Source organism: Sparus aurata, chromosome 10, assembly GCF_900880675.1.
Source record: "Sparus aurata chromosome 10, fSpaAur1.1, whole genome shotgun sequence".
Taxonomy (NCBI): domain Eukaryota; kingdom Metazoa; phylum Chordata; class Actinopteri; order Spariformes; family Sparidae; genus Sparus; species Sparus aurata.
Window position 1 is genome coordinate 18,237,218 of NC_044196.1, and position 23,502 is coordinate 18,260,719.

General features: G+C 44.3%; 1 protein-coding gene across 1 annotated transcript; it reads left to right on the top strand.

Moving 5' to 3' along the window:
- The first annotated feature begins 645 nt into the window (after positions 1 to 645).
- slc7a8a (solute carrier family 7 member 8a) lies at positions 646 to 22,750 on the top strand. The gene is made up of 11 exons (XM_030431482.1): positions 646 to 775; positions 6,697 to 6,901; positions 10,271 to 10,422; positions 15,506 to 15,631; positions 16,580 to 16,733; positions 17,153 to 17,276; positions 17,476 to 17,579; positions 18,700 to 18,796; positions 18,927 to 19,076; positions 19,445 to 19,622; positions 20,732 to 22,750. The coding sequence occupies exons 1-11, from the start codon at positions 646 to 648 to the stop codon at positions 20,884 to 20,886; spliced, it is 1,575 nt and encodes a 524-aa protein (XP_030287342.1). The 3' UTR covers positions 20,887 to 22,750.
- The last annotated feature ends 752 nt before the right edge of the window (positions 22,751 to 23,502 follow it).

The following is a 23,502-nucleotide window of genomic DNA, read 5'->3' on the forward strand; positions in this document are numbered from 1 at the left end:
GAGGCAAGAACCTGAGCGGCTTCCCTCTAACGAGACGTCTCTTCTTGCTCTGCCGGAGCCGCCGGAGCTGCAGCAGTCTGGTGTTTTTGGAGAGAGGATGCTTTTGTCTCTTCACCTCGCACCTGGACCAAGGAAGCAGTGAGCGCTTTGTTTTTTTTTTTTGTTGGTCTTCCGGAAAGGACGAAGTTATTTTTTTTCATTTTGGAATATGCGCTTCTTTTCGATCGGTTACAGGACTAGTCTGTGAGCAGCTGTGACAGCGGCGACAAGAGACAAGAGACCCGAAGACGCGGCACAGTCGCAGCTGCAGCGGGAGGTGTTGTTTTGCGCTCTGGGCGCAGAAAGCCGCACTTTATCCTATTTTTTTCTATTCCCCTAATCTTTTTGTTTGTTTGTTTGTTTGTTTGTTTTTTTAAATTGACTTCTTCACAAGTTGCTGACCTTGCAACGACAGTCAACTTTTGACCATCAGATAAGCGCGGCACGTTTTTGTTTTTTTTTTGTTTTTTTTTTACGCACGAAGGTGACGCACCGGCCCGAGGCGAGACAAGCCGGCATCAGGTGCTGTGAGGCGGAGAGGACGATAGAATAAAAAAATTAAAAAAAGGGACAAATAAAGAAATACACACACGTCCAGACATCACGATGACGGACGGTCCGAGGCAACGGAGCAGCACGGCGGGCTCCGCCAAGGATGGAGGCGAGAAGGAGTCGGGAGGAGGGGTCGCGCTCAAGAAGGAGATCGGGCTCGTGAGCGCGTGCGGGATTATTGTCGGTGAGTGTACCTGTCGTTGAGACACCTTTTCTTATTTTCTGTGAAAGCTCCGTGTGCGTCAGAGAATGTGAAAAACAAGTGTAGGCTACTTGTGAGTGCGAGCAACGAGTGCCACCTGTGTTTTCAGAAGTCACTTAAAAGCTGCACTGGGATCAGATCCCATCACTCAGAGAGGAGCGTGAAGTTTATGGTGAACACGTGGGTGATTAAAGCCGCCTGTAACAGTAACGCAGCGGGACGACCCCCTCTCAGACACAGCCTCGTGTCATCACCCCTGCTGCCTTTCATCATTGATGATGATGGTGATGATGGTGATGACATCACAATCACTCACCCCCCTTGCAAACAATTCAATGTGTAGGCTCACATGACTCGGTCAGCCCTACAGCTCTTATATTTGTATGATATGTAGGGAATAGGTGTTGGTAACTTTAAAGGAGCACGCCTTTTTTGGTTTTAACCTTTCTTTCTTTTCTATCTGTCTCTTGCAAGCCCCTCAATTTCAGATCTAGAGCACTCTGACTAACTCGCTGGAATAGCCCTTTAAATGCTTCATACAAAAAGTCCCCCCTAATAATCAATTCTTGTTAGTATATTTGCTTTCTATGCTTGTATACTTTCAGATTTTTATGATTTCGCTGATTCGACAGTCGCTTGCACGTATGGAATGGGTACGATAGGGTGCATGATATTACAAATTGATTCAAGGTATTTTCACACATAATAAGACAACAGATGGAAAACGGATGTAGCAGGAGAGGTCAAGAAGCCGCGTGTCTTAATGCCAGGGCTGCGCCTAACGATTATGTTCATTATCATTTAATCCCAGAGCAGGAATCGGCTTTCTCTGCCAGGTGTATGTGCGCGTACTTGCGCAGAAAGAGACACACAGTTCGGAAAAAAGGCTTGGTTGATTGTTTCCTCGATAAATGATTAATAGCAAACTAATTCAACAATTTCCAAACGCCCAAGGTCACAACTTTACATGCCTTGTTTTGTCAAACCAGCCATCCAAAAAGCAGCAGATCGTAAGCTTAATTTTAAGAAATTCTGAGGTATTTTAGCTTTAAAAGCAATGTAAATGAAAAATCAAGTGTCAAAATCGTCACATTAATGAATTAAACAAACTAAAAACAGCTCGACTTCATGAAATACCATTAGTAATAAAGGTGCAGTATGAAGGAATGCAGCTAATTGAGCCAAGCGGCTAACCTTGACTTGAGTGTGAATTCCGTTAATGGCAAATTCTTGCATATTGCACCTTTAAACCCGCCGTCCTATCAGCTAAGTCCAAGCTTAGAGCGTTCTTGACCATATCTACATAATAACGGGGGTAAATGTCACAACGTGCAGCAGCGGGGAGGTGGTCATTTTGGTTCAATACAGACAACAAACGAGCCGAGATAAAACCGTCAAGACGACGCTCAGATCGATATGGGGTAGTGTAATACGGCCCAGGTCGGTCCAAGACAGACGGGGTTGTGGGTGTGTGCGGTCTTCGCGCTGACCTTGACGGAGTGAGGAGGAGAAGTGACTCATTCATTCATGTGTTTCCACGGTAACGGTGAGGGGAAGAGTGAGTGAGAGTGTGAAAATTGCCAGGACAGAGAGAGAGAGAGAGAGAGAGAACAGGGAGATGAAGAGCAACCTCAGCATCATTTTTAGAGAAGGCTTTGTTCTTTGTCAGTGTGTAACTTACTCCCTTAAATCCTTTTTTTTTTTTTTTTTTTTTTACTGGAAGGACCTAATCTCCAGCGCAGGAGAAGCTTAGGCCGAGAAGAAGGACTTTATTGATAGAACGCTGTTTATTGCGCCTTTCCGGGGCAACAATCATAAAATGCGCCGTAGCAACTAATCCCTGTGCACACTGACATCTTTTTCTCGTCGGCAACACAAATTGTTTTATGCCCCCATTCATCCACTGATTATAAAGACACAAGCTGGCAGCGTTCTCATGCCATCTCAGTGAATTGTTTTGTTTTTACAGCCGTCCGGAGTCCACCCCGCCTAAAGAGTCGACGAACCGTTCTCTGCTGGCGGCTTTTTGGTCCCTGATTCCGTCCAGCTCACACTGTCATGCGCCGGGGGGGGAGGGTGGGGCTCAGGTGACTCGTCTGATCCTTTTCCTTATCGTGAGCCCCCCCCCCCCAACAGCTGGGTTTCTAGGGAAAAAAAAGGGGGGAGGGAGGAGGGAGGCAAGGGGGGGGGTTTGTGCACGAGGACATCAAATGGTTTTTACGGCCTATTGTGCAGCATTTATCACTCTCACACACAAGTACAGGAACGTGCAAAGCCAGGAATTGGGATTAGAAGTGGACTTTTGGCCACTTGGAAGAAGGCCCCGCCCTGATTGCGCCGTTTTATAAGCTCGCCTGGCTAAGCCCGGTCTGAGCTGGACTCCGATCGCTGTGTTTTTCTAATTGAACGGACTCAAGTTCACCTCGCCTCGGTGCGTCGTCGAGCTCGCTTTCATCCGATCGCTGCAGCTTTTTCCCTTAAAAAATCGTGCCCCCCAAAATCGTTGGCTCGCGGGCGCGATCGTGACACAAAAACGCTCTCTCGCAAATATCTTCGGTGTAATGAATTGCTAATAATAACTCACGCATGTACACAAGCACACGGGCCTGCGGGGTCTGGGAGGCTCTGGCCGAGGGCCAAGCAGCAGGTTGCCTCAGCTTGGTGGCTGTTTGAACAGGGGATTTAACACTGGGAGGAAAATGCAAGAACTAATCCAACAGGGCTTTATAAAAAAAGGCTGATTAGGGTTATGGCCTAATGCTGCGCAAATACACACATGCTCGTTAATATTCATCATCCGCTGCGGCCGGTAGTGGCGTTCAGTCAGGTGTCGCGGAGGCCTGAACAAAAGTAAATTTTCTGCCAATGCTACCGTCTGGACCCTTTGATGAATCTCTATTGTGTGTCTTCATGTCGACCTGTGAGTTCAGATGCTAAATGCTACAAATGACTTGCAGTATTTTAACCAGAAATATTCTAATGTGCCAATTATCGAGATTATTGGGGGGGGGTTTTTTCGACTTTCAAGCCTCATAAAAATCTCGTTGTCCTGCCTGAGATAGCTGTCAAAACGCCAAGTGTTTTTGTCTAGTGCATGACAGATATATGTATTATCATATAGATTCTTCAATTAATCATTCGCAGAATGTTTCCAGCCTCTCACTTTCGCCTGCTTTCTTTGTTTTAAGCGACAGGAAGCTGATATTGTTTTAAATTTCTGGACCATAAGTCGGACATTTGACGACATCAACTTCAAATTTAGTAAACTTTGATTTTTTTTCTGGCATTTTCCAGTTGAATCGATTGATTATCTATAGTGTAATCAGCAGTTTAAAGCACAAAAAGTAACCTCCTGCAGAAAGATAGCTGATGTTGGGTTCTCATCCAATTACTGATGATTTTGCTTGACAGCTTGAGTCGAACACCAACCCAAGGCGTCAGTATTCTACGACGTGGCGATGATACTCCGACAATCTTTCTTCAGAAACGTACATTCAAATGAGCCTCAGTTACCGTCTTTTATTTTTACAATCAAATAAAAGACAGCACCCTAGAAGCAATCCCAATGAGATCGTATAAAGAACCTCGGAGTCGTCTGAGGCCGTATGATCGTAGATAAACTCTAGCAGTTGCTGTCAGAGGACGTCCAACAGAGTCCAAGGGGATCAGTAATGGGCTCACAGAGCGTGCCGGAGACCAGGCCTCTTCCTCTGTGAAACAACAATCCGACAACAGAGGAGGATATCAAAATATCCTGTGCTAAAAGAGGCCGAGGCCCGCAGAGAGTTGTTACAAGAGTCGGATTTGTTCCGGAAGCAACAGTTCGGACTCTCTCTCTACTTGATCCAAACGAGTAGATCGAGGTCAAGAGACAGCCACGTTCTTCTTTTTTTTTTTTTTTTTTTTTTTGTTAAACTCCTCTTCCCCTCTTGGCCTGTTTTGGAGGCAAAAGGATGTAAAAGTCCGACAGCAGAAGAACAGGAAACTTGAAGAGATTCCGCGTTAGTCAGCATGTCTGACACACTGCAGAGCTGCACGTGACGCCAACATGCAAGCGTGCACATTCGCTCTCGCCTGCAGGTCAGCGCGTCACCCTCAGTTGCCCTATTGAAACTTTAGCAGCGTATCAGGGAGTCAATGCATGTCGAGGATGTCAGAGGTCACGCACCGAGGACCTCTGCGGCCATAAAGATGTCCACACAATCAGCTCCGCGGTGTTTGTTTGTCGTCTATTTTAACCTTTTACCTGCAGCTGGAGTTACATAAGTTGGGGCGACCGTCCTCGCCGCTCGCACGTGATGCATGTGGTATCCGTTAAAGTTGAACTGTTGCGCTTGTCCTCGTGCCGTACGTCGAGCACGTGGTTTGGCATATGGTCGGATTTGCTTCACATTTAAACTGATCGGGGAAGCACGTGCAGTGTTTTTCTGAAGTTTTGAGCTTTTTCCTTTTAAATGTTGGATGTTGCGGTGTCAAGAGTCGCGTGCTGAAAGAGAAGAGCGTGATGTGTTTAAGCCTTCGACTAAACTTTTATCAGGCTTACTGCTTGGATTGGTTTAGTCCAGTGGTTCCCAACCTTTTTGCATTGTGTCCCCTTTAAATAAAGCCACTTCTGACCCCTCAATTCAGGTTATGAACTCAGTGTGGATTAGTTTTGAGGACTTTTAGTGGCCTGGAGATGCGTTGGAATCAAGATTTGTCTTTCAAGTTGCTCAGAATGTAACAATATTCAATTCAAAAGGATGCAAAACTGAAAAAAGCAGCAACTCATCAATCTGAGAAGCTAGAAACTAGAAATATGGGAATGTTTTTTACACAATAAAAGATCTGGATTGTCCCTTATGCGCCTGGCTGAATACCTACAAACTATATATTGCAGTTCATCGGCAGTTCATTCACACCTTTGACTTTTGTACTGTAAAAATGCCACCCCAGCCTATCGTTCAGTCAGCCGGTTATGATTCAAAAACCTTCAACCTTTGAACCCGAGGCCTCCTTTACTCAAGCACAGTCAGCGCAGTCAGCTGAATCTGATCGGGAGGCTCCTGACCTCCGACCTCGGCTTTGTCACAGAGGGAATCCGTCCGGGGCGGCCCCTTTCATGTCCGACCATATCCCGGTCAATCTTTCAGCTCCTGTGTAAACTGCCAGGCGCTCTGATGCTCATTGAACCTGTCGGGGCATTACTCTGCCCCCACCACCACCGCCGCCGCCCCATCTCCCTCCACCTCTCATCCCTCCTCCTCCTTTGCACTCTGTTACCCCGCTCGCTGTCTTGCTCCATCTCCTCATTACTCTGTGCACAGTCAGCACATTACAGGTTCCCCCTTCCATCGCCGGTCGGCTCTCGCTCACTTTCCTCGTCGCTCGCTCTCTGCTCGTGACCTCGTTCCTTTTCCCTGCTCGTTTCTGTCCGTCTGCCCTCGATGCCGTCGCTGCAATTCACCCCGCGGCTAAGACGAGCGAGATTTCACTCGAGCTGAAGGCAGTACAGGCCAAGCATATGCACGCTTAAAGGGCCGTGCGGGTGTGTTTTAGCTCAGTTAGCGGTTAGCATGTTATTGAAAGCACAAACAATAATGTAGAAACGACACCTGGATAGCATATTTCTGACTCCCTGTCTGGTGAATTCTTAAAAATCTGAGAGCTGCAGAAGAAAAAAAAATGACATTATAACTGTTGTTTCCGGCTGACTTGTACTTCCCGGGACAACTAAGCCGATCTCAGGGCATAAAAATGGCGTTACGCTCCTTTAAATGCACTCAAAAAGCACATGTGAAACCTGTTTGCTCTCGCCTCTGCTCATCCGCTCAGGTAAACACCTGAATTTGTGACTACAATGCTGACCGTCACTCCTTTTTAAACCTGTAACCTGACCCCTCGTCTCCCCCCCGCCCCACCAGGTAACATCATCGGCTCGGGTATCTTCGTCAGTCCCAAGGGAGTGATGGAGAACGCCAGCTCCGTGGGCGTGGCCCTGTTCGTCTGGATCATCACGGGCGTCATCACCGCCATCGGAGCGCTGTGCTACGCCGAGCTGGGCGTCACCATCCCCAAGTCGGGGGGAGACTACTCCTACGTTAAGGACATCTTCGGAGGGCTGGCCGGGTGAGTGAACACGAGACAGTCAACTCCAGTCAGTTTGAAACAATCAGTGGGGCGTTCAGGTGCGAATGTGTACATCTGCTTGGGTAACTCTGAGTTACTGTTACATCATACAAGAGTCTGACGTGACAGCGGAAAGCGTTTTCTGTGCCATGCGCAGGAAACCACGAGTGTGCGGTTGTTTCGGGTAAGGTGGGGTTTTTTTTTTCTTCGAGTGACATTTAGAGAAGTCATCACTGATTGTCTTCACTCCTGATCTGAAACGTGGTTTAGAGTTTGGCTCAGATCATTTCCTAAATGTCTGCAAGTTCTATCACTTTTGAGAGCAGGCCTTTTTTCTCAGGTCACTAAGGTTTGATAAACTTTCAGCTGACCCTGCTCAGAAGTGCGAGTGTATGACCCAGTTTTTCAAAAAAGGGGCCTCCTGAACAATTAAAGTGAATTTGACATGGATTTAGGTGAGCATACCAACATGTCTGGATTCTTCTCTTTATCCTGGCGGGATGAGCTCGCCGATGTAGGTCAGACATCTTGATCCGTAGCGGGGGGTCTTTTTTTTGCCGTTGGTACTTTGGCCCGCAGACTTACAAATGTCAGGCCGCTGTGGCCCCCCCACCCCCCACGTCCATCCATGAATGGTTAGCTTGAAGGTGCCGCCGCTTACAGTAAACGCATGGGAACCAGGCTAGGTGTGTTTCCGAGCAAAAACAATATCGTTTGTTAGCGTAGATTTCACACACACTGTGCCGTCGCCCGGAATGTAAACACAGATTAGACCATTGTTTATTTTCAACTATCCCGAGGACACATATCGGGGGGTATTTTGAGAGAGGAATTCAACCAGACATAACAGCCAATGATTGTTTTCGTCCCTTTGTACAGTAGCTATCAATACACTTCAATGGACGGCCGGGTTTGAAGTGTCGGGGGGGGGGCCCGCGCTGTCTCCCTGTGCCCTCGCATGTTCAAGGGGTGTTTGTTGTTGTTGTCCCGCTCCTTTTGTCCCAGTGTGTGTGTGTGTGTAGGTGGGCGTGAGGGGGCGCAGCTCGTGTTTGCACGTGACGGGAAAACGCTCATGTTGGCGAGCTCGCAGGGAGAGTGGGAAGCGCTCGTAAAACTCGTACGCTCAAGACAAAACTTGAATGGACAATGTTATCCGAGCACAAAGGCTCTTTGTTTAGGTCAGACCAGTGATGCTTGTGTAACAGCCACAGTTTGTGGACCGTCGGATAACACATGGGATCATTGTATAACGCTGGTTCGGGCGGTATTGTGATAATTTGGGCATATAAAGCTTAACACAGTTGGCTTTATTTAGTTGGCCAATCCAATGGGGTTTCAAAACATTGGCTTTCTTAGATTAAGTCCCTTTTTCCCCAGATAATTTCAGATTAATGCAATTTGGATGTTATATACGTATGTCTTTTAGTTAGTATGAGCCTTCTGATATCTCCTGTCCATTTTCACAAGCATTTTTATATTTGTCTCGTGCGTCTACGAGGGGTTGAAAATAACATTTCACAACTTGTCCCAAGATAAACATACATCTGCAATCGTTTTCATTATTAATTCATAATTTTTTTTAGGCAAAAGTGTCATTTTTTTCTCGTTCTGGCCTTTCAAATATGAATATTGGCTGGTTTTGTTTGTCTTCCATGGGACTTAACTAAATATCTACAGTTCTGGACTGTACGTCAGGCAAAACTATCAACATAAACATGACTTATTTGGGCTTCAAGAAAGTGGAATATTTTTTTTTATGGCGAATAAATAGCCTCTATTTGTCCTCCTTGCGCTTTTAAGTCAGAGTACAGAAGCATTATCAGCCATATTTAGTGTATTACGTGTAAAAGCATACATTACGCAGAAGGGGCCCCATCAGAGTGTTCATTCATGAATCTGCAAGCTGCATTCGAATGTCGTAGCGGGTCCATGTGGCGCTGCATCTACTCTGATTCTGCCTCGGTGTGGAGCAGCACATCATATAATCTGAGTTTATTATATGCTAGGCATGTGAGACCTAATCTGCAGAGTAATTTGCAGCCTAACTAAAGCTTTTTCAGATTTATATGCTGAACTAAAAACTTCAATATATCCGCTGAGAAACGTGGCGGCGTAGCTACACAAAATGTAAATGCAGAGTAAAGTAGAAGTTTCTTTCTACGCAGGAAGTTCCTGCATTTGAATCTACAATTTTTTTTTTTTTTTTTTTTTTTTTTTTTATATTTAAAACACACACATTCCAGTGAGACGCAATCCGGTTAACGCAGTCAGCTGTAATGATCCCTCCATAAGCTCTCGGAGAATTTCCCTCAGTTTGTACTCAGCTCAACCCGCCTGCTCTCATTTAACCCCCATCGCCGCTCCCTCTGTACATTAGTGGAGTGTGTGGCTCATTCCTGTCAGCTACTAACGCATTAAACACCCTCAGTGTTTCAGCGCAAGGCTGATATTAAGTTCTGAGTGTCCCTTTTATCAGTATAATCAGGTTCAAGCTCATATTGAGGCCGTTATTAAAAAGGATCCATCAGTGTCAGCTACTGTCTGGAAGCACTTTCTGTAAGCTTACTCATACTTAAATATGAGTTTTACCTTATTTTATCATTTGTTTTTAAATGTGGTATTTAAAAAAAAAGTCCCTCTTATGGGGAAAAAGATTGCATTCAATAGAAATAAGGTGACAAAGAGCCCCTTAACGAATGACAAACATTGCAAATACCCTATTGGTTTAATACTAGAAGTCACTGTAGTGTAATAATTGGCCCTATTGCATCAGGATGCTCCTCCGTGACAAGCGCTGTCCGTTTGAAAGGTTGCATGAGTCATCTCGGTTTAATCAACCACGAAGCTGTAATTTGAGTTGCTTGGGTGTTTCCCGTGGAGGTGTTTGACTGCAGCGTGGCCTAAATGTTTCAGAGGTTTGGGGGAAAAAAGAAAAAAAATCGCAGATGTTTGTAAGCGAACATGAACGTAACAGAAGTGAAACTTCGGTGTGAGCCGTCGAGTTTCCATGTCAGTCACCGCTCACAGCGTGGCCTTTCCCCTTTGCTGTGTCTGAGGAGTTATTACTTGTATTCCCTTAATCTGTCGAGTCTGTCGAGTATTCTATTGTTTAACCTGTAAAACCTTGCAAAATAGGTAAAAAGATGCCCAAAGTGGCCGTTTGTTTCAGCAGAGTTTACATTTCAATCAAAAATAACCTGCTTTTGGATGGGAATCTGTAAAATGAAAGGATGTGTAAGCACCATGTACCTCCGTGATGTACTTCCTCCTGATCGGGCCCACCTGTGTGTGCTCCTGACCCCCCTGCTGTTTTCTCTCCTCATGCCTCTGTGATTCTAACCGTGCCACCCTCTCTCCTGTTCGCCTCAGGTTCCTCCGTTTGTGGATCGCCGTGCTGGTGATCTACCCCACTAACCAGGCCGTGATCGCGCTGACCTTTTCCAACTACGTCCTGCAGCCCCTGTTCCCCACCTGCTTCCCGCCGGAGAACGGCCTGCGCCTGCTGGCTGCCGTCTGCCTCTGTGAGTAACAGCGCTTAAACTGGCTTAAAGGAACAGTATAGTTTAAAAGTCCGGCTTCACCAACTAGGTCAGATTCACTCACAGACAAATAAGCAATACCTGTTGTCCTAAATTACCTGCAACTGCTGTGTGTCACGATGATGATGAAGCGAATATTAATCCTGGTAATCTTTGCGTCTGCTCGAGGGTTCCTCTTTGTCCCGTCTCAAACTGGAAACTGGTTTCTCTTTGTGGTTTATCATGTTTGGCACTCATCACTCAACACTCTGACTCAGGTCTGCCTGAAGCAGAAAACAGAAAAAAGACAGGCACATCAACAGAATAGTTTGTCTGTTGTTTGTAAAGAGTTAGCAGCAGGTTAGCTTAACTTTGCCCAAAGCTAGCCAAAAAAACACCTTCCAGCACCTCAAAGCTCACCGTTTAACACAATATCTAAATGATTAATGACTGAATATCTGAAATTCTAACAATTTATGTGCAGTTGTTTTTGACAGGATGTTAGCTTACTGGTTGCAGCCCAGAAAAAGTCCAACACTTGGCCTTAGCCCGTAGAAAAGCAAATTGTTGTTTTATCTTTTCTTAGACAGAGCCAGGCTAGCCAACAGTTGGAGCTAGCCTGGCTCTGTCCAAAGCAAACAAAATCCACCTACCAGCGCCTCTAAAGCTCACAAATAAACACAATATGTCTCATTTGTTTAAACGGTGAAAAAAATCTGATTGTGAAAGCAGCTATTCACTGTTTTACAAGCTTTATTTATGATATTTCTTGACAGGAAGCTAGCATACTAGTTGCAGCTAAGAACTAGTCTGGTACTTAACGCTGTAAGACAGAAAATTGACGTTTTTACACTTAAGATTTGGTACAAATTTAACAAGCTAACTAGTGAGCTTAAGAAATCCTGGTAGGTTGCCTTTGTCAGTTTTGGACTTAGCGAGGTTAGCTAATTCCCTGCGCTACTTTAGCACTAAGCTACACTAAGCCAGGTGTAGCTTGATATTGACAGTGCAGACTTAAGAGTGATATTGTCTTGTCTAATTCTGGACAAGGAAGCATAAAATTACTAAAATAAGTTGAATTTTCAGTATTTCTGCCAGTATTCCCGACTCATCGTGGAGCAGTGGTTATTTTATAGATGCCTACTAGCTGTTCGCAATCTCTTAGCATCCCCAAAATTTGGTGATTTTGAATGTATCATTCAAATGTCTGCTGACAGCAACTTTAGCATTATTCTTTGAATAACAAGACAGTGGAATGAAACATCCTATATGAGAAACATTACAAATTGAACTCTCCTTCAAAAGTACACTCTCCTCTTGAACCAGCCCACAGCTCAGACTCAACATTGACTCGGTGTATGTTCTGCAGAGATAAAAGGCCGCAGATTGCCTAAAGAAACGGAGCGAAGGGACTCAAAGTTCTTTTTAAGGGTGCTTGTTGAGACAGGCTCAGATTTGACAGAAAACCGCCACAAACTCCACTGTTCAAAGACAGAAAGAAACAAATGAGAATCACCGCGGTTCAACAGAAGATACAGGTGCACAGATGCCCACACAGTTGCAAGACCATTGAACATTCAGGCCTGAGATACAAGTTTCCGGACAAAATGGAAAAGACGCTTGCACACTTTGTCGTGCAAAGGCCGGACAACAGCCTGATTTGTCCGGCGCATGTCACCCTCTGTCCCAGTTTTCCGTCTCTTTCCTCTGATGCTCCTCTGCTCTCTCACCCTCAGTCGGAGGTCATCCAAGAGGAGGACGAAAACAAGAGATAGCAATGCAGCTAGAGGAGCGTAGCACCGCGAAGGCGAATGGATAAATGCGTTTGCCGCGGACGCGACAGCGGTTGATTTGAATCCCTCCGCAGAGTTCACACACACAGGCCAAATACTGCAGGCGGCCTTCAGACAGACAGACAGGCAGGCATGGAAGAGTGTGTGTATTGTATGTGTGTGAAGCAGCAAAACAAAATCTGTCAACACCTTCATCCGACCTGTCAGGTAAACATCCCGCTTCAAGATTCACAAAAGTATGCCACAGTTACCGCAATTTCCTGCAACATCGTAGAGATTTAGTAGGGACTAAACATTATTTTTAGAGAAGGGAGAAAGAAAAATCCTTTTTGTTCTGCGTGCAACAGTCAATATTTCTGTATTTCTCCTCCCTGGAAATGAACTCCAAAGGGTTTTTCTTTCCTAGAGGACGTCCTGTGACATGCTGTTCAGCGGCAGATGGGCACAGTTGGCTGCCCTGTTTGGCTTGACAATGTGGAAAAGCTCACGTTCCCAAAGGCGTGCGCGATAACTGGCAACACATTTGTACCCGCTGAACCGAGACAGCCACTACACAATTACCTCTGCCAGAGAAGCCAGAGAAGAAGGTTAAAGGCAGAAAATCCATCTAGGTGGAAATGAGTGAGGTCTAAAACATGCAAGTTAGAAAACAAAAAATGGAAAATCTCTTCCATTCCCTCATGTAACATCCTTCATAAATGACCACATGTTAGAGCCCGCACCAATAAAAACAAATTGCTCGTCCTTTCGTACGTGACCCAACTGTCTCCCACTTGTATTGAAAAATCCGCTTTCTTTGGGATGTTCCGCGAACCGACACGCAAACTAAAAGAACTGATTGTGCAACCTTGCCGGAGGCCTGCACTCTCTCAAGGCTCTGCAGCGTTTTTTTTTTTTTTCTTCCTTTTTTTTTTCAATTACAGACACATTGACCTACATTTACCTGTCTCTCTCGTCCCACTTTCCAAAACGCCTCGGAGCAAAAATGAACTCGGCCCTGACACGACACGCCAGCAGCCATAACTCGTTTTTCTGTTTTCGCGTCAGTCGGACAGATGTTGTCGGGCAGTTTTTTCAATGACGAAAACCAGACGGTGTTGTTGGAGTTTCTAGATGTTTTTGTCCTTGTTCCTCTGTTGTTGCTGTTGTTGAGGGGGAACTTTGATTTGTCATCCTTGTTTTTTATGGGAGCATGTGTTTATTAGTTACACATCCCCCTCCCCTGCCAGAATATTGTATGATAGTGTGCCAGGATATAACGTCGCTTATTTACTAGATGTCCTCGATGACATTATGTGACAGTGAAACCAGACACTGCTAGATCTGTTCTTAACGGTTTTCAAAGGTGTACCGTTTCAAAAAAACACGCGGATGGGTGGGTGGGAGGGGGTCTTCCTACAGATGGCAGACTGCGAGGTCATAACTCCGTCGTGTTTTCCAGGCCTCGCGGGTTAACTCAGCAAAGTTTCCACACACCCGTTTTTTTGTATACTCAGCTTACGGACAGCTGAGCGGCCCCCACAGCTCCGTCTTTTCTGAGAATGTGTCCTCAGGTGTCACCCGCCGCCTTTTGCCTGTCAACAAGAGGGAGAAGGAGGCGAGTGGGCGCGTCGGCGAAAGATCATTTTGTCCCCCGAACAACAACTTTGTTTACTTGTGGTTGTGTTAAGAGGTTTAAGATGTATTTAGTCAGGGCTGGGTGAGGATAAGTCAGCTGTGCGCAACTGTGTGTGCAAAGTTTCTCATTTCCTGTTTTTTTTTTCTCTGTGGAGGGAGCAGCGGCGGCTCCGCGGCTCTCCCTTTTCACAGCAACCCATTTTCCGTCTGTTGTAGTAAAATGAGTAACACGCAACTTTTCCCTCGAAACACGCCCACTCACCAGCCTCGGCACACCATAAACTCTGTGCACCTTTGAGCCTCTCGTGTTTGCATCCAACTCACACATCCACTACAGTGAGTTCGGATCAGTGCGGACCCCTTTCATGTGCATCTGCCTTTTCGTCCCCCGCGGCGGCAGCACAGCTCAGAGCCATTTAATGTGATGAACTTAATCCCGCAGAGTCAAACAGGCCGATTATTTAATGGCACCCTATCGGCCTGAACCCGCTGGCCTGTTGTACCCAGCAGCACGGATCAAATCCATTATCTTTGTCCATGTTAGGTCGGCCTCGAGCCGGAGTGAGTGGAGGAGCGTGGTTTTTTTTTTACAGATGTTTGAGTAGAGTCCGTGTAAAACGCGTCCGTTTGTCTGCAGTCTTTATCCGCCACCGTCGCACTCAGTCAGCTTGTGATTTTCTAAAAGTATTTTCTGTGTATCTCGTCTTATCACGCCAACAAACCCGAACATGAAATTACGACCCCGATTCCCAAAAAAAGTTGGGAGGTTCTTCTCACTTTGCATCAAATTAATAATGCGCGTCGATTCACAAAAAAACAATAAAGTTGATTCATTTGAACGTTAAAGGTGCAACCCGTTTAATTCATAGTCCCAACAACCTTCTCATTATTTCTCAAATGTAACAGAAATTCCTGGTTACAATCTAAAATATTTAACTCCTAACTTTACAAGAACATTTTAAGATGCATTGCTGAGATTATTATTATATTTACAGACGGTAACTTGAAGCTCAAATACCAGCAGTGCTTCGGTAGAACACAGAAGTACCGCAGGTGTAGTAAGACACGAGGTGTACGAGATAGCGGGTGAAGTTCCACGCGATGATGACACAGCAGAGTCAAAGGTCGCTGCCGCCTTAGATGTTGCGGACACGTCACAAACGCTCAAGTGTGCAGCTTTTAATCTTCCCCCGTTCGCTGACCTCCGATCAGTTCACTTTCCATCGAGTAAGACTTCAAGGGCCCGGGTTATCAGCGGTGTCGTAACTTTTCCTTCTCTTGGGAAACAGTCTTAGTGCTACTACTACTCCAAATGACATAAAGGCAGTTCCTTTACAAGGCCAATAAAACGGTCAACACTATAAACCGCTATCTGCTAAATTCACTCCTTATTTCCCAACCTTTCAGCACAGTCAGCACAAACTCATGACGTGCCGCCAAACAGTGTTCGGATTCTGTTTCAAATCAAGTGGAGATCGCAAAACCACCAACGATTTCGATATTTCAACTGAGTTTAAGTGGAAATTTGTACAAGCTGATGCACGTGACATCTGATGAGATGGTCTTGGTTTGAATATTTCACTGTCTTAACACTGGATGGCTTAAATAAAGAGTTGAAACGGGATTTTTAGGGCTGAAAAAAGCTCTAACTCGTTGGTTTCGCTGTGTTTCTCTAGTGCTGCTGACATGGGTGAACTGCTCCAGCGTCAGGTGGGCCACCCGGGTGCAGGACATATTCACCGCCGGCAAGCTGCTGGCCCTCGCCCTCATCATCATCATGGGCATCGTGCAGATCTGCAAGGGTAAGCATCGCCATCTGTGCTCCCAGAATGCCTCGCTCCACAGCACCTTTACCACGGGGTCACTGGGGACATCTTCAGTCACTCGGGACAGTATAGACTCCCCTGCGGATGCCGACGGGGCGCTGGGGCCCCCCTCACATAGCTAATGTCAGCACGCCTGTATGCTCTCACAACATGGCTGAGGGCCAGTTATTACAGGGGCCACAGAGAGTCGGCCCCTGAAACAACAAAAACGGGGGGGGGATTTCTGTGCAAGCGTTTGAAGATAAATGAAAAGTCCAGTGGCTGATTTAAATGGGACTATAGGTCATGTATGGGGGGACAGTATGTGAGAGCAGAAATGCTTTAATGATCTCTGAAAACATGCCTGCAGAGGGGATTTCACAAAACCAGATTCCTAAAGATCACGGATTATTTCGATGCTACCCCGAGCGCAGCGTTGGGCGGTTTCTCGGTGGGAACGCGGGGATCGCAGTCGCTCCACAGAGCCCCTTTTTTACAACGTGTTTAACAGACGCTGATTGCGTTGGGTAATTGTTTTCAGATGCAGGCCGCGGCAGAACAGTTTGTTTACCCTCCACAGCAAAAACAACATTAGGTAACCTCAGAGAAATGATCAGGAACAGGTCGGGCACAGATTTAGAGCACGGAAAACCCCGAACAAATGAGGGCAGTCGAGGTATTTCGATCATTCTGGTTACCTTTCAAGCGAAAATGTCAAACATATGTGGCTTACAGCTTCTAAAATGTAAGGATTTGCTGCTCTTCTGTGTCATTCATGACAGTGAATGAAGAAATTAGGGTTTCGGACTGTTGGTCGGACAAAAAGAAAAGCAATTTGAAGACATTATGATTAATCGTGAAAGGTTTCAGTGGAAACGGAGGATTCAAAGACTATTTAACAACCACAACTTAAACTTTCCTATTCGCATTCTTCCCCACTTGCAGGAGAGTACTACTGGCTGGAGCCGGCCAACGCCTTCGAGCCCTTCCAGGAGTACGACGTGGGTTTGATAGCGTTAGCGTTCCTACAAGGCTCCTTCGCTTACGGAGGCTGGAACTTCCTCAACTATGTCACGGAGGAGCTGGTGGACCCCTACGTGTAAGGCTCTCTATTCTGCCTCTCATATCTCACACGATGCTTTGTGCCATTGGAATGTATAAAGCTACCTGCGGCAATTTCAGTGATTACTTTAATCCCTGATCGTTTTCTATTGAAGCTCTCTAAAATTTGATAACACAGCATGGGAGAAATTCTCACCATCATCCCCAGTGTCTGGTCACTGACTTAGAAACATGTCTGGTAGAATGAAACGGTTTACTTCTTCATTTCCTCTGCATTTTCTGTCTTTTTTTAACAATCCCACGTTTTTAATAACCTTAGTATCCATTAATACACCTCCCCTAAGGTACAAGTTTTAATTTCCTACCTTAAATCCGCTAACCCCCCCACAAACCTCTTTCTCTTTAACTTCCCCGTCTCCTAAACGTTGCTGTTTTTTTTTTTTTCACCGTCTCCAGGAACCTCCCTCGTGCCATCTTCATCTCCATCCCCCTCGTCACCTTCGTGTACGTCTTCGCAAACATCGCCTACGTCACGGCCATGAGTCCCCAGGAGCTGCTCGCCTCTAACGCCGTTGCCGTGGTGAGTAGCTCGGACACACACACACACACACACACACACACCTCAGATAGTAGTTTGCCTCCGTTTAGCGGGAAGCCAGACATGTTTGTTGTGCCTAATTTTCATTGCATTGCACGTTTAAAAAAAAAACCCGATGAAGTGAGCATCTAACCATCATCCGACCTCTAACCTCCATCCTCCCACTCCTTCCCCATCCCAGACGTTTGGTGAGAAGCTGCTGGGAGTCATGTCGTGGATCATGCCCATCTCTGTGGCTCTCTCCACCTTCGGGGGAGTCAACGGTTCACTCTTCACCTCCTCACGGTTAGTTGGCTCAACAAGAAAAAATGTCAAGGTTTTACTTTTTCTGTGTTTACACCCCCCTCTTCTTTCTAATTTAACACCTTTGCTGGATTCTCGTCTGTATTCCAACAAATTAAAGGCAAAAAGTTCCCTCTCTTTAAAAATGTATTTTAAAGTAAATGTGTTTTTTTTTTTAATAAGCACGTACGGCGAAAGATTGGTTAATATCCATCACAAAAAAAAAAAAGAAAAAGCCAGGTAAAAAAAATAGGAAATGCTTTTGTGTGGCAAACGCACATGCTGCCAGCAAAGCATGTCCTATTATTGCAATGAACTCAACTACAGTGGTGGTTCTCAATATGGGGCCTAACAATGGGTCAGGAAAAAGTAAAGACATGAAAGAGGAAGAGGAAACATTACTGAAACATAAAACGGGAACTTGTATTTGATGTCTTTTCTCAAATATCTCAAATATGTATGTATGCTTGTGCAACAATGGAGGTTTTTTTCCATCTTAAAGGTGCATTATTTGGTACTGCTTGGTTTACGTGTGGCGGACCCTGCCACCTTTTCGAGCTTCAAACAGTGTTCCGGGGACCTTGTTTTCCTCTGAGAACAGCTTGTTTATTCAGTTATGGAAAAATGACATATTTATGAGTTTTTATTATTGCCTCATTAATAGTGTAAATACGGAAATTCTCAGTTTGAAAACTACATAGTGCCCCTTTAAGGACTAAAACATAATGAATCACGACTCGATCTAACTCCTCCAAGCTCGTAAGCATGCAATCCGTCACAAACTTCTTAACGCATCATAAGAAACTTCGGCTGTGCATCATCTTTTCAACATGTAAAGCGCACAATGACTCAAACTGTTATCTGCTTTATGACTGACTTTCACTTTTCAACATGCTGGCTATGCTTGACTATCATTAATCGAGGCCTAAACACGTGTGTGGTGACACATTTCCACTTCCTCTCTGCTCGAAATGTAACTTTCTTCTCTCTCTTGTCATCCTCATCTCACCCCTTCCACAAGTCCCTCACGAGCCTTTCTTTTTTTATTGAACAACACGTGGAAATACTGTGGATTTACAGGCATTAAGTGTTGTTTTTGTGTCTTCCCCTCTGCCTCTCACAGGTTGTTCTTTGCTGGAGCCAGAGAGGGCCACCTCCCCAGTCTGCTGGCCATGATCCACCTCAAACGCTGCACACCCATCCCCGCTCTGCTCTTCACTGTGAGTCTCACCACACTAATTCATATCATCCTCCATAGATTAGTCATTCTCTTGACACTGAGTCAAACCTAAGAGCAACCCGAGAAGGCGCAGACGCACCGCTAACTCCCTTTTCTTCCCGTTTCCCCAGTGCCTGTCCACCCTGCTCATGCTGTGCACCAGCGACATGTACACCCTCATCAACTATGTGGGCTTCATCAACTACCTCTTCTATGGAGTCACTGTCGCCGGGCAGATTGTGCTGCGTATTAAACAGCCCGACATGCACCGACCAATCAAGGTATGTTTTGTGGTGTTTTTCTTACAATGACAACAAGGATGCATACTCAAGGAGTACAAGAGATGTGTTTTTCTTGCATCAAATCTATTGTTTATCACTTTGAGGAGAGCTAAACATGTTTCAATAATGGAAATCCAATGGAAAACCAGGCATGACGTGTAGTAATTGCTCCTTCAGGCAGCAACAAATCCCTCTGAAAGCCGCTCTCTAGTGGTGCAAAAGGTGTACTATCACGGACTGGATGTCAGAGAACATGCGAAATATGATCAGTCAACAAAACCAACTGCAATAATTACTGCATCATATCTGAAAGAGAGCAACAGTCTCTGTGTGAGCGCACTAAGTCGTTGCTTTGTTCCGTCTCACAGATCAGCCTGATATGGCCGGTCATTTACCTCCTCTTCTGGGCCTTCCTGCTCATCTTCTCCCTCTACTCCGAGCCCGTGGTGTGTGGCATTGGCCTGGCCATCATGCTGACCGGCGTCCCCGTCTATTTCCTGGGAGTCTACTGGGACAATAAGCCACAGTGCTTCGACGCCTTCGTTAGTAAGTTCGCTCGACGTGGGCTGGGTCGTGTTGTGTTGAGACAGCTGTTTGACAGTTTGTTCGGCATGTAGCTTAGCTTAGCCTTAATTGTGAGCAAGAAGACACAGCTAACCTCTAAAGCTAACTAATTAACACTTTTCTTTAATCAGTGCCCACAAATAAATGTAAAAAAAAAAATTGCAATTCTTGCTATTTTGTTTGGAAGTATATTTTTGAACCGGCCAAGCTAGCAGCCTCCCCCTGTGCTCAGTCTTTATGCTAAGCTAAGCTAATGACCTCCTGGTGACTGATTTCTAAAATGGCAAACAAACAAACAAACACATTCTTTGATTGTGCATTAAAAACATGACATGCATTAAAAAGGTGAAATAGATGTAAGAAACATTATTGAATTTGATTGTGTTTAGGTTAAAAAAATATTTTAGCATTTGAAATGTGTTACAATTAAATTCCAAAAATCCTTACATTCACGTAAAACCTTTTTTATTCCTTCAAACAGTAGATGCCATTATGCAACTGCAACCATATTTTCCATTTATGTAGATTTAATATAATAGCAGTCTTGATATTTTCTCCATTATTTGTATCAATCAAACAATCTTATGACAATATTCTCACCTTGTTATTATGAATAACGTGATTCATTTAATACATATTGAAATATATATAATAATGTTATTAGATGTATCAGATTATGTTTTCTCTTTGTATTAAAAATCATACAAATTACTGCCATTTTTTCATAGATTATAACAAGTTGTACAGTATAATTTCCAAAAATACATTTTCTAGTAATATATGCCATAATTTTAAATACATATCAGCATATATTACTAATACATGATCAAAATGTACATCCTGTATATTTAGTAAAATATTCTTGAAGCAAAATGTCAAATACATACATATTTTTCAGCATATGTCAATATATATATTCTCAATATGTAATAACATATGCCGAATATGATGATGTCAGATATTGGAAATACATTTTATAAACATTCATTTAATAACACGTGCCAGTATGCTTGTTTCGTACTGTTTCACGTATCATTTGAAAGGCCATTACTGCACGTGTCCTGAAACTCTCTGCCGCTTTCCTCTTCCAGATAAGATGACCTACGTGGGCCAGAAGTTCTGCATGGTGGTTTACCCGGGCAGCACCGGCGGCAGCGGGGGCGCAGAGGAAGGAGAGGAGATGAAGGAGGCCCGGTCTCCTCTGTCCAAGGAGGACGGGGACAACCACAAGTCAGCGGACTGCTAGAGCGCCCCTCGTCTCCCAGCCGCCCCACAAATAAACAGACATATGTGAAACCGAACGTGGGCGCGCAAAACAAACCAACAAGGCAGTTTGTAGTGGATTTACTGATCAACACTCGTGCCCCCCACACTTTTTTTTGTTTTTTAATTTTTTTATTTGGTTTTAGCAACGTTTCAATCAATATCTTCCGTGCCAAATATAGTATGAGATGTTTTAGAGTAACATGACCTCAAACGTGGCGGACTGGGGTCCTTCAAAAGTGCAATAAAGAAAGGTTAGCGCCTCCCAGCTCCTCAATACACACACTTAAAACACACACTTACAGCTCATCATCATCATCATCATCATCCTGCTTCTCCTCCTGCTCCACACACTCCCTGCACAGTCCTACTGTAAGAGCAACTTTTGTTTCTTTATTTCTTTTAAAAAAAAAATTCTTTATCAAAAGACTCTCACTGTGTCGTGACGCGCAAACACTTGTTTTTGTCCTTTTTTTTCCATTTCTTTTTGTACATTTTCTTGGTTCATCCATTCAACACACCAAAGCTGTATTTGATTGTCAGAAAAATCAGTTTCAGATCAAGTCCTTTTATGTCGTGACGTACACTACGTACCGTGTGTTGTTTCAAAAAAAGGTGACTGTGATTCCGAAAATGTTCCTCTTTTTTTCTTTTTTTGTAATTGTGATAATTGTTTATAACATTTGCCTTTGTCGTTATTTTAGTTTGAATATGTTAATTTTAGTTTTGTTGATATTCCTTTTTTTTCTATTCAGCATCATATACATCTTGGCCTGTTCTTCTTCTTTTTTTTTTTTACTCTTGCAACCCTGGAGGTGTACACCTGAAAGCTGATGTGTGATCTGTTCTTTGTATCGGTAGATGTGCTGGAAAACGGTGCACACTTCTTTGTTAATTGCCTTAATTAGATTATATTCTGTATTTGGGTGCCATTGCAGCTCTGCTCTGACTGATGTGGATATTTGTTTGGGGTTATAGTTTTTAAAGTGTCAGTATTCTTTTTTTTTTTAATTTGAGAGTTTTTGGATTCTTGTACGGACACTACTCAGATAAACCTGTCAGCGTCCGGCGTGGACGTTGACCGCTAGAAAATCCCAACACCGACACATGTGAATGCCCGTGTGAAAAACAGTGAAACGGCAGAAGGACATTTTTTGTAGCCTACCATCTTAAGTTGTGCTTAAATATCATTTGTTCTTTGTTTAGCGTGGAGAAGTGAGAGCTTTACGCGCACAAAAAAAACGACTAGTGCAATATTAGTGCAGGCACCAGCAAAAAATGAAATGCTCACCCCCCTGAACGAACCCATTCTGTGTCGTCTGGTTATCGTTATGTATCTATACTTATGCTGTATATTATAGTAACAACACTCCTGCACACATAAAACACACATTGTGTACTTCCGTGTCTTTTCTATATAATCTTTTAGTGTCTCAGGGCATCCCCCGCTGCCTTCTCCTTACATACACACTGCCAGAAAAGAAAAATATCAACAGATCTGACTAATTGCCTCTTTGCCACATGCCTGTACTGGTGCTTTTTAGAGATGTATTTTCCTCAGGAAGCTCAATCTTATGAGATATCCCAAAAGAAAAAAAACCCACAGGCGTTGGCAGACGTACATAAAAAATTCTATCAATCTAGTGAAGTCGGGCCAGTATTGTAAAGGTTTCTCTCGCTGAACTGTAAGGAGGAAGAGGGTGTCTTGGATGTCTTTGCAAGTACAATGATTGTGTTTTGTGCCTGTACGGTTATTGTGTCTTTACAGTATACACAGGTGTCATGACAGTCTGTATGTTGTCTTTTAGTAAATAAAAAAAACCACTGACTAATGTTTGAACTTGTAATTCAGGGCCTCATTTATAAATCTTTATCTTTATTCCGTTGCGCGATCATTTCAAGGAACGTGAAACGATTCTTCCTAGAAGGCGCTTTCCCTACATTTCGAACCCACATTTCTCACCAACACTGTACATAAATGAGGCCTGAATGTTTCCACCTCAGAAATCAAATGCTGCAACTTTCCTTATGTGATACTCCATCTGAAACTTCAGCGTATCGCAAATCCTGCTTGTTTACTGCTCTAAATCTTTTTTTTTTCTCTTTTTACTCTTGTCTTACTTTCTTGCTGCTCAGTGTTCCTTAATAAGCTGCAACTAAATTCAGACCAAAACAGGCCTTCACTGTGGTGGAAATATGAAGTTTTCTATGTGTGCTGATAACCTAAGCAATACATCATGGCACTACAGTACCCTCTCCCTGATGTTATTTCTAAACCATTTTTGTGTACACATTGGTATCTAATTTAAGTTGCCGTGTGCAGTCCACCGAGAGCCATTTTTGTCTGACGCGGCTCTCGAACTTAAGTCTATTTTTGTGTCGAAACTGTAAATGTACTTACTGGTGGAGCATGTGTGACAAGAATAAAAAAAAAAAAAATGTCCATAAGTGATGAAACTTTTCGAGTCTCTCTTTTGTATGGCTGTTGGGTAAGAATGATATTCTTCACACAAGTATTAAAGGTGCAATATGTAAGAGTTGGACACCAAACATTGGGCGAATGTCGACAAAGCAACAGCTAACGGATGCTAACTGTAGC